General features: G+C 38.6%; 1 protein-coding gene across 1 annotated transcript in view; it reads right to left on the bottom strand.

The window, feature by feature from the left end:
* LOC125231122 (sialin) overlaps nt 1–12309 on the bottom strand; it is a 90871-nt gene that overhangs the window by 46703 nt on the left and 31859 nt on the right. Inside the window, exons 3-5 of the mRNA XM_048136480.1 lie at nt 11490–11662; nt 8791–8921; nt 961–1163 (exon numbers count right to left, since the gene is read on the bottom strand). Of these exons, the coding sequence (XP_047992437.1) occupies nt 961–1163; nt 8791–8921; nt 11490–11662 (507 nt within the window). The remainder of the gene's footprint in view (nt 1–960; nt 1164–8790; nt 8922–11489; nt 11663–12309) is intronic.

Below are 12309 nucleotides of genomic sequence, written 5' to 3'. Positions count from 1 at the left end.
ATCCTGTTAATTGATCGTTCATCATCTTAATTGATCCTTCATCGTTTGACTCCCTGCCATTGAATACGCAAAATTTGTCGTACAAACATTAAGCAACTAATGAAGTATGAATCATCAAAGTTATTTGTTTTAACGGAAACAAAAGCAACAACAATAGAAAGATCCACAAGCCACAGAACAATACAAATGTGTTTTTTGTTATTACCGATATTTGCATTTTCCACATGTTTATTATCAGTTCTACATTGATTCGGAGCGTAGAAGCCGCGAACATAAATCTATTAGTTTCAGTTTCATGAACCACACTACTTTTATTATAAATTAAACAGTTTAATGACGTGTCAATTTTCTTGGAATTAGCGGCCTGTTAAATTAATATCTATCAGTTGCGCCCACATTTAACTTTATCAAACAATGAGAGGAAACCGCAAAACCACTGTTGCTACTCATCTTGCAACGTAGTTTGATTAGTTGGGATTGAATCATTAAATATAATACTGGGTCTTCGCTATTTATATGCTGAGAAACCGCAGCTATTAATACCAATTATATTTTATGCTAGCTCTATAATTAATGATGTAGCAACACCTAAGGATAAAGACGTCAAGATTTCTCATTATTTTATTCCGCAAACATTTTGCAAAACGTTTTGGAGAATGTATTCCAGAATATCGACGAAATTTGCATCTGGCGGTGTGCAACAGAAAACTTCAACAAAAGAGCTACAAGTAAGAGATATTCAAAGTGAATTGGAAGTCTACACCAGCTGGCTTAAGGCGATGTACATTACTGAAAAATATTAACTTATACGTAGTCTTAAATTTGGATTCGTCCATTGGTGGGATAGGCTTAGCAGCCAGTAGTTAGGAATCCCAAAAGACTCAAATGCAGCTGCGGAAGTTCCATAGCTTACGAGTGATAATAGTAGCCTAATAAGAATGTTGAAGAATTATGACTTACCCATCATATTAGACATAAACTTGGATCTGTCCATTGGCGGGATCCACTTCGAAACCATAGGCAGGATGGCGGGCCATGTAGCTCCCAGTAAAAAGCCCAGGAGTACTCGAAGGGCAACAATCCATCCGAAGCCTGCAGCAGCAGCGCCAGGGCTCAGGAGAGTGAGGATGCTGGCTAGTAGGGTGCTGTAGCCGAACACTCGTCTGGAAACAAATTATTGAGTCAGTTTTTGGGACAGATAGATAGAATACTCTTTATGGGCACACCTCAGCAAAAGTACAGAAAAAAGATACAGTGGAGACAAAACAAATTATTATAAATAGACGCAGACAACAGGCGGTCTTATCGCTTAAGAGCGATCTCTACCAGACAACCTTTTCGGCAGAGACACACAGGACAGTTCGACTAAGGTAAACTTTCTACTCTTTCTAGTGGTCTAATTTTAAGGGTAACACTAAGAATCGAAATCGACCCAGTGATACTCCCTAGGTATCACCGTGATTGGCAATGACTCTTCAATACTTTCTTCTGTCTCTTCAGTGACCTAAGTTTAAAGTTGACGTGTTTGGACACTCATCAAGTCATCAGCATCACACGGACATAGGTACGCCTTAACACACTGGTTAGATGAACTCAACGTCTTCTCCGTTTCGATACAATTGTTGATTCCTCTTATCTTCACCTAAGTGGAAAGGTTTTGACTTCCGATACTGTGATTTCCTCTCGGGCAAACAAACACAAATAAAAGATAAGTCCGCCGGTATGAGTGAATTTGTTATCTTATTTAATGAGGACCTTTTCCGGTTGCACTTCGACCCAGTGGATTGTGAATTCTGTTCGGTTAGATGGGTAGTCAAAATAAGACAATTATGCTGCACTTTATTCACGCAAAATGCCTGTTTGGTTCACACCAGAACTCTGCAATATGCATTAGCATTTCTATAATCTATATCTTTAGGTATTTGTATAAATGTAAACAAATACATACATACATACATACAAAAAAAAATGTAAACAATATATATTATATGTATCTACCTTCAAAAACTTAAACCATCAGTTGAAGATAAATCAAAAGATACATGTCATGACCTAATAAAGAGTTCAAAGGTCGCTCAGTGACAAATGCGCTTGGTTTTGTATTTGGATTTTGGTTGGTTAACTAACGAATGTTGTAACTACCGAAAAGTTTAGAAATTATGAATTTAATAGGTTTTTTTAAACACCTAAAAGTACTATATAGAACTGAACTCACTGCTCAAAAAAATTACACCCCTCCGGCTTTCGGCTGCACCCAAAAAGAATGTCATAGCAACTGAGCAACGCCAAATGTGTGACCAGCGGGACGATTTCTGAGTCTCACGCGTTCGAATACAGAAAATTGTCACTGAAAATAATAAGCAATTCACCGTTTTCAACCGGTATTTTAGTGACAAAATCCCGTATGCGAGATTCAAAAATCGCCCTCCAGTAACCACCCACATCGCTTTCGTAAAAACCACGCTACGATTCGCAGTGACACACAAGTGACACAACGCGATAAGCGATGCGGGCCGCTGGAATGTTCGACGGGTTTTCAGTAGCTTTATCAATGGGACTGAATCACACAGCACGTGGTTAACTAAATGGGTAGTTATCGCGAATAAGTGAAAAAATATAATAGGTATAGTATAGGTTTTGCAATAAAGTTTTGTATGTCTTTTAGGCTGATCGTAATTTTTCGACGGGTTTGCAGTAGCATTATCGATTATAAATACGAAATCATATATACAATACACCACTTGGCTCAGAGAGCTATTACATATTAATTATATGAGAAGTTACGACGAATTCTTCCTAGGTACCACATTTTTTTCTTTTTTGCAATGCTTTTTATGTTGATGCCATGATGTTTATGAAATAGTGATCATAACTATGAACTGGTATTTTCAGTATTAGCTGTGTCGTAATTGTTACTAATTTGAATCTTTAACGGAGACGCTATTGTTACATTACTGACAATAGTCTAACTAAAAGTACCGTTAGTCAGACACAATTTGCAAGACTTTGCTAATTGGACAAAAAGTTTCCGGGACATGCTAAAGATGGCGAAAAACTGGCTGTCCGTCTGTTACCATGCTACAGGAATAATGGGTGTACCCATAATAAACGTAATCCATAATTGCTGAGGTTGCCGTCATCGAAATCTGTGACGAGAAGTTATATATAGGCAGCTAGAGAAATAAATAATAATAGTTAATGATGAGATGACGTCCGATAGAGATATGGAAGAAAAAGACATGTTATCTTATCTTATCTTATCTTAAATCTGCGGGGGCCCTTACGGATACACTTCGACCCATCGGGATCTTTTGTGTAATTACCCCCTACAATCCTAAGATCCTTCAGCTATTCAGGAGCTTCTCGACCATCAAAAGACATGTTGCGCCGACCCCAAGTAATTGTGATACGGTTGCCGATGATGAGGAATAATAAAATTATACAAGTAATTTAAACTACGCACGTCATCGGGAACCTTATGGGAATGCACGAAGGTTGACAATGTTGACATTGGACAGAAACCGTACCTACACGACGATTGATTTCTATGGTAGGCAAAAGGTTAAGAAAAGGGGGGTTTTCCACATGTTCGATATACATGCCTAGAGCAAATACGTCGATAAGAGAAGACGAGCCCCACAGCGTAAGATCATAAACATATTATTACAGACCTTTCAATTGACTCGTATGACGTTAGCAATGAACATAATATGACCTAAATGACTGTCAACATGGCAACATAAATCAAGTCAATTAAATCAACGACCACAAACGAAGCATTGTGCGCATCAAGTATCTTTATCTCATTGGAATCAATTACAAGTACATATGATAGAAATAAGCTCGTTGACTTTCTGACCCTTCCATTGGTTCTAGAAAGTTCGGCGTAGATTCATATGAATGAAGCTTGCCAAGTCTGAATGTAGGGTATGACCTAAATATGTTGATAAATGATGGACATAATCATTTCTCATTGATAGCACTTTCAAACCTTCAACTGTTTAACTTCGTTGCAAGGTTTATTAATGGAGAGCTGCTCATGAAATCATATGAAGTCATTTACAGAATTTGGCATGACGTCTACAAAAGTATTAGGTAGCTTTTAGCAACGGTCAAAAAAGTAGCATCTACTATTTGATTTGAGGGTCCTAAAAAGTTAATTGATGTTTTCTATATATACTTTCACTTTGGAGACATTTATCTCACTGATTCCGGTGAGCTCATGAAACGAAGTCAGAATTATCCTAAAATACCTCAAAGAGCCTTAATCACGCTAGCATACTGCGGGAGTGTGAAATATCTGAATGCGAATAGGTATGTTACTGTCGCGTGCTGCACAATCGTTGCACGCCCACGGCACACTCGCCTTCATACTCACTCTCGCCTTCAACTGTTCAGTAAATTGTCAGGGTTCTAAAGAGGCCCTCAGATTACTAATTTATCTGAGTTGCAGGACGTTATCAGCCTGTCAGGTAAAAAAAAACAGTGGTGGAAAAACAGACATCAGGCTAATGAACTACTACAGATGTAGTGCGAAAAGTTTTGCCTTCGAATTGTTACGGAAACGTACGAACGTGTCATGCTATTTCAGTCAATTTCAATACAAGATGTACTGACATTGACTGAACTAGCATGACAAATACGAACATTTCCGAAGGAAACCCTTTTCGCACTAACATCTGTAATCTGTGGGCAGTGTGGGCCGTCAACCTGTGATACAGTCAACCAATATGGATCCTAGGAGACTGTAAAACTTTATCACAGCACAAGTCAAAGTGACTTCTAAGGCAAATCAAAAATAAAGCACGGCGTCAATAGGACAGGGTTCTATAGTGGCCTAGGATTCAAATTGGTTGACTGTACCTCGCGAATCCAAACCGGTGAACAGCCCCTGTGACTGTGACTAAACCGTCATGACTGACAGCCCTCGGTAATCGACGATAATTGCACTGATAATGTCAATGGCCCGGCTTCCACGAAACCGGCGGCGCCATAATTCACATTTCAAGGGTTAACTTCGTTTTGCACACCATTTCATTCTTCAAAAGACTCAAGAGGACTAAGTAAGGTTGATTTTATGGTAAAGTTTTGAATTGTTGTTAAAAGTTATGAATTAGGTATTTAAATTAGGGCTCCCGGTCGCGTCCGTGTTTCGTGTACCCGTTGCCGGGTATCCGTTCCCGTGTTACACGAATCCGGATTTCTGGCCCGTTTGGAACGGGTAATTAGGGACCGTGTAATTAAGGTCCGGGTACCCGTGTAGTCCGTGTGTCCGGATCGACGGACTCTAAAAACCCGCGGGTCCGATCCGTTCTCGACGTATAGTGATGCTTGATGATCGTTCGCGTTCTTGGTTCAAGCGAATATGAAAATCAGTTTAAAGAACCAAAAATGATAAAACCTTAATAACTAAAACGAGAAAGGGACAGCGGAGCAATTGTGACTGGGGGACAAATTTTAACTACTCGATTTTTTTCCATGTTTTACATTTTAGGTATTATTATATAGGGCACGCGTTTTCAGTGGCCTAAATTATTATGATGTCAGAAAGCATGAAACTTGGTATGCACATAGCTTTGACGTTCATAAGAATAAATAGAAGTAGAAACACGCCGAGGAGTCAATCTCTTCCCCCCACTATTATATCCCATTTTTAGCGTTTTAAAATTTTCACGAAAACTATTAATTAAAGGTTTTGATAAGTAAATATTACGAGTAGGTACTTACCAGAAATATGTCTAGGAGAAGTACCATGAAATTCTCTACAATATTTCCATTTTAAGTATATTACTAACAGTCGGTAGTGCTACCCCTACTCATCCCACTAGTAGTTAAACACAAATATTATGCGGGGGACTTAAGCATAATTTGAAAATGATGAGTTAAAGCTATATACCTTAAAAGACAGTATTGTAGAAATTTTTTATGGAGAATATACTTTTCCTAAATATCGTTTTTCCTAAATAACGTTCACGGTTTTCATGACAATATAAAAAAACTGAAGATAATGATATAAAAATGAGGGAAAAGAGGGGAAACATTGACACTTCGGCGTCTGCGTACTTTTATTTTTTTTGTTAAGTGTTTGTAAGTTATCTATATACATGTCAAGTCTTATGCTTTTTGTCACACCCTATCCGACTAGCTCAAGTTAAGAACCAGGACTATGGATACATATTCACTTCAAAGTGGTTCCCTCCAAAATAACAAAAAAAATACCATTCTTAACTAGGTATTTGTAAAACAGCGCGGCTACATCTAGAACTTTTCAAACAAAAGGTTTGTCCATGTCAAAGGGAAGCCGAGTGTGAGGTTTGAGTGTCATTATTATCAGTAAAAATCACCACGGTTATTGGTTTTTGTGCCGCCCACAAGTCATTATTATTACCTTTGTCTTCTCATGCGACGTTAATTCTACTAACTTCTTACATAAAAACTAATAACTCGATAGTTCAAATACATTTCCTTAATCAATTTGAAAGATATTTATGAAATAAAACTGTGGAAACTGAGTGTCACCCGTTGACCAAGGACGCTGTAAAGTGTTCGAAACGTCGGGATGAATAGTAAATTCAGGATACGTGATATAATCCGTTTCCATAGTTATGTATTTATCTATTTAAGTATGTATATCGTCGCTTAGCACCCATAGTACAAGCTTTGCTTAGTTTGGGGCTAAGTCGATCTGTGTAATGTCCCCAATATTTATTTTACAACTATGAGACATAGATATAACTATACTATAGGTGGTATGGTCCCTATAGTAAGGCACCATGAACATTATAAAACAATCAAGTAATAGAACTAATATAGTATTTTTCACACAAACCAATACCCTGGTTAGACTTCTATTAGTTAACCTAGAGACAAATAAAGTCCATTAAACTCTACTTTTCGCAATTGTCTTAAGCAACTTTATTGAAAAAAAAACCAGTAGACTAGTGTGCCTGGCGAATTATGGACCTATAGGAATACGTTTGTAATATTTATATTGAATATCACCATATTATCTAATCTGTACGAGTAGCCTACAACGTAACGGGAACAAGTACAAAAAATATAGTTAACACGTTATTGATCAAAATAAAACGAGTATGTATAAAACCAATTCGTATTCATTCGCTAAATTAATATAAATTTTAAAATTCACCTATTTGTTAAATACAAACCGGCACGGCAATAAGTCGATCGGTCCGCCGCCGGCCGCCTTGTGTGTTCAATACCCGAACGGTGCCGAAGTCCGTGCGTCCGGCCGTCCGGCCCCGAACGCCGATTCGGCACTACACGCGCGAACGGCACTACACGGGAACGGACTTCGGCGGGTTCGGGTAGTTCGGACGCTTAGCACCGCCGGGGCTAAGGGGCCGGGCGCACGGATCGGCGGGTAGTAACGAATATCCAGAGCCCTAATTTAAATGCATTTTTTGCTTAACTGTCTGGGTAGAGAAAAAGTTAATTAAGGTGGGAAACCACGGTTTTTGCTTAACAAAAATGAAACAAGACTTAAGTCGCTTGTCATTCAATAAAGTCGCTTGTTTTGAAAACTTCCATTCGACTTCTTATTGAGCAAACTTAAAGTAACTGCCTACAAAATCTGAAATCCTAAATACCCACTTCTTAGAACCCCATGTTATAGCGCAAAGGTAATATCTCAGGAGTCTCAGGATGTACAGTGAGCTGCGAAATTGGATGGAGAAATTATGAATGAATTCATTGATAAATTCGCCAAGCGCTTTTGTAGCTCACTGTACAGTGTAGGTACACACGTTAATTACACATTTCTCAATCGCGTAGCCAACTTGAAAAGAGTGACAGAGAAACACAAAACGTTTCGTTGTTCACGACTCGATGTTCTAGCCGTAATAGCAAACGATTGTCACCCCGCTAAGGCCAGCAGAACCTAGTTCGAAATCCCGAATCGAATCGATTATCACTAATTTATTCCTTGACGTAATTATCATATGCATTTGGGTGATCTAACAATCGGACCGTGTCAATAAACAATGGAGTACAGAGACGATGATTTGAAAATATTCCGAACGGAAACCAGACCTAAAACGGTAGGAAAGTTACTTGTTTACTCCAACTTACTAGTTTTACTTAACCTAAATAAGCGACTGATCAATTTGGTATGTGCCGAGCCGACGCCTTTAGGTAACGAATATGACAAACAGAAACCGCAAAATTACTAAGGATGCAGTCAACAGAAGTCAAGCAGGTCAAACAACGATTTTTTACTCATATTTAATACATATTAATATTATTAATACCTAATATTAATAGGACAAAGTGCGGACATTTCAGGCAAATTATTCTTCGAAAACAGGAGAGGAAAAATATGCACAGAGCAAAACAGCAAAATACGGCCTCTATCAAGAGATCATCGGTAGATTAAACTCGGTTGCGAGTGAGACCACCTGGCAAGCAAAAACGTATTGCGGACTATATCTGCTGGTGAGTACATAGGCGGAGATGTTACAATCAACCAATAGCTACAGGTTATAATTCAGCGGATGAAGAGAATTGAAATGGCACGTTTCCTATCTCCTCACTGGAAACCTGAAAGGAAGTCACCGCCTGCATGTGTCACGTCAGCACGTCACCATGTCTTGATGTTTTCAGTATGCACCTTATGAGTTTTCTCAGCACATAACCCTGGAAAAAACAGCCTAGCAGCATGTTCTTCTATTTGGTATTTCATGGTATTCGTGTTTGTACATATGCTCACTCCTGCTAGTCCTGCTTCACAGTCTTGGTTACCCAGTAAAGGTTAGTAGTTAGTATGCTCACCTTGCCCCAATGATTTCAGCAAGCCGCCCTCCTGGTAGTTCTGTCAGCACGTAGCCCCAGAAGAAGCAACCGAGCAGCATGTTCTTCTGCGTCGTGTCCCATTGGTAACGGGTCTGCTCTCTGTGTGGATGCTGCAAGAAAAACATAGTCTTAAAAACCCGTTGCAGAAAGAGGACTAGCAAAAAAGTTCGCTAATTTAATTAATAAATCTGTCTTGAACTGTAAAAGATTTTTAAATAAGTAAGTACTTAAGTAGATATAATTTACATATTTACATACTCTCTTTAGGTTGTCTGGAAGAGATCGCTCTTAAGCGATAAGACCGCCTGTTGTTACCTCTGTTTAATTTGTTTTGTTTCTTGTGTATTACTTGTAAACTATGTGAGGTGTGCAATAAAGAGTATTGTATTGTATTGTATACTACCTAGATCTGAGACTGGGGGTCTTAGAATATTTTTCACTGACAAGACCATGAATGCTGTGGTTTCGCACTAAAGTGTGACTTAAAAGCCAGAAAGACCCTTGAGGCCACATAATTATTTTCTCTTCTGCTGTGCCACTAATTTACTCTCTAGAAATTAAGCTCGATCAGTAAAGACGTCCAGTTGATTCTAGAATCAAGGCTGTCCATCAAAAGCTAGTTCAAGGTATGAATATCCTAAACAAGTTTTCCTTGATATTTCCGTTTTAGATCCTCCCATTGTAAACAAAGGTTAGGTGACCTGCAAAATCTCATTATACAGGTCTCAATCTCACTATATTAGAAATCTGTATCTTATTGTATATTAATCCATACTTTATACATATATAAATGAGAATGTGTGTGTGTCTGTTTATCCCACTTTCATTTCAAGGCAAAACGAAGCAACGAATTGAAGTGATTTTTAAGTGGAGATAGTTGAAGGGATGGAAAATGACATTGGCAAATTTTTGTCTCTTTCTATTCAAACACTGCCCTAAAACGGGGGGTGGAATTTTGTGTGGAGCACTCCGCAATTTTCGAATATAACTCCAGCGAAGCCGCGGGCAAAAGCTAGTGAGGTATATTTATCCTTGAATGAACAATGCACCCACAGCTTATTAAATGTCTCTCGTGTGAATTTATATTAGTCAAGGCTGAGTCATGGAGCTGTTAACCTAGTTGAGATGTGAATCAACTGTTGCTAACTGAGACAAAAGAGTCGATTGCGAGTTTACAAATGTAAACAACAAAGATTAAATACAATACATAACGGTAAATCTTGTACGTATGTTTAGTAGACAAAATGTCAAGCATGGCAAAGAAGACAAATATTTTTGCAGACAGATCTCCGTTAGGAACATCTGCTTGGCACAGGTAATTTTCGAAAGCGGAATAAAATCTTAAAAATCTAACAGCCTGCAAAACTCATTTATAAACATTTCAGTAGCCTAAATGTTTTCAATATACCTATCTATTTTTCTAGTTTCGTAGATTTAAAAATAACATTTTGGCGAAGGTCAAAATTAACTCAAATGTAGCTTAGCCAACACGACTGCCTTGTTTTAAATTAAAGGGTTAGTTGTACGAAACTCGACTTTTTACGAGTTGGACTCGCAACTTCGGCAAATTATTCCCCACATAAAATATGCGGCTCTTCTTCACAGAAGGGAGAAATTGGTGCATGCTTCAGTTCAAGTTTAAGGACTCTTCTATCAGGACTGATCAACCACAACATTTAGTGTCAAATATTAACAAACAAACACATTTAAGTAATGACGGGTAATTAAAGAACAACTTAAGTCTTACTAAGAAATAGCCTGATAAATAGGTAAATCACATCATTGTGTTTTATGATCGTTTCCTAGAAATTATACAAGACATGATGTCACTCTTTACAGCCTAATACATTGTAATCTTCTTTTCAAGTGCCCCTTCAGAATTAGTCATAGTTTGTTTATGTTGCCTGAAAATGTCCTTTGTTAAAGCAAGTCGCTCTCGTCTATGTTTTAGGGAATCTCTTATCAAGTTCGGGTCTCCCCAAACATATCCACGATTCGACGCGTAAGGCAAGTGTCTTCATACAAACGAGCGATTTTTGGTCGGCTAGAGCCGATGCCGCGTCGGTAAGTTTGGGGAAACCCTTAGCATGCATGTTTTTAGGCTTCCGTAGTCAACTAGGAACCCTTATAGTTTCGCCATGTCTGTCTGTCCGTCCGTCCGTCCGTCCTTCCGTCCGCGGATAATCTCAGTGACCGTTAGCACTAGAAAGCTGAGGTACCATATGTATATCAATCACGCCGACAAAGGGGTAAAATAAAAAGTGGAAAAAAATGTTTTGTTAGGGTAGGGGTTTTTCATTCCAACCCCAACGTGTGATATATTGTTGGATAGGTATTTAAAATGAATAAGGGTTTACTAAAATCGTTTTTGATAATATTAATATTTTCAGAAATAATCACTCCTAAAGGAAAAAAAAGTGTCCCCCCCCCTCTAACTTATGAAGAATATGAACCATATGTTTAAAAAATATGAAAAAAAAAATCACAAATGTAGAACTTTATAAAGACTTTCTAGGACAATTGTTTTGAACTTGATAGGTTCAGTAGTTTTTGAGAAAAATACGGAAAACTACGGAACCCTACACTGAGCTTGGCCCGACACGCTATTGGCCGGTTTTCTTTGGAACCGTGAGGTGAGGCATCACTTCAACAATAAGATCAAATTCGTTGAAACTTACCTCAGTGACATTGAACATGTCTGTAACATTGGCCGTGTCGGTCACATTGGTAGCGTTGGCGGTCGGTAAGATCATTTCGACGATGGCGATGGTCAGGTTCACTCGTAGCGCGTAGTTCAGCATGAAGCCGAGGAGCACCATAATGTTTAACACTTGAACGCATGTTAGACATCCTGGGGACAAGGGAGAATTAGTTTAGAATCGGTAACACAAAACTGGATAGGATATTAGTTAGGCACTTATTACTAAGACTATCAGGCCTGACCTGACTCTGTGTCCCTAGATTGTGGACTTTCAAGAGCCTATAATCAAGCAGTCAGCCGATCTTAAAGTTCTACCACACTATTCAGTCTTCCTGCTACGTCAAATTTTGCGCTTAAATATGTGCAAATATGAAACATGACCGAATTGGTCACATCAGAGCATAAGTATTCGGACTTCACAAATTTATCATAATGATGAAGTGCACTGAGTGGAGAGGTTCAAGAAGATCATATGTGGCACCCAATGAGGCATGTAAGGAGTTTGAAAATGTCCGACGCAGGACGCCGTTGTCGTTCCAGATACGACTGTTTAACGAACTCCTAAAATATATCAGTCCTAGGAATAAGATGAAATTTGCGCATAATAGCGTTTCCTATTGTTAAGGCCAAGGTGCATAAAGGGTTGGTGCCAAAAGACGGCATTTTAAATATAACGGGTCAATAAGTAAGAAATAAAATATTGGCATCGCCACCTTCGCCACGTAACCACCAGCTTCCTCGCAAACGATCGACGTGGGAAACGTTTGTTTTAAAAATAGCAATTCCCACAGAGATCA

This window comes from Leguminivora glycinivorella, chromosome 11 (genome assembly GCF_023078275.1).
Source record: "Leguminivora glycinivorella isolate SPB_JAAS2020 chromosome 11, LegGlyc_1.1, whole genome shotgun sequence".
NCBI classification, from domain to species: Eukaryota; Metazoa; Arthropoda; class Insecta; order Lepidoptera; family Tortricidae; genus Leguminivora; species Leguminivora glycinivorella.
Note: the sequence above shows the minus strand (reverse complement) of the source record. Positions and strands in the feature narration are given on the sequence as shown.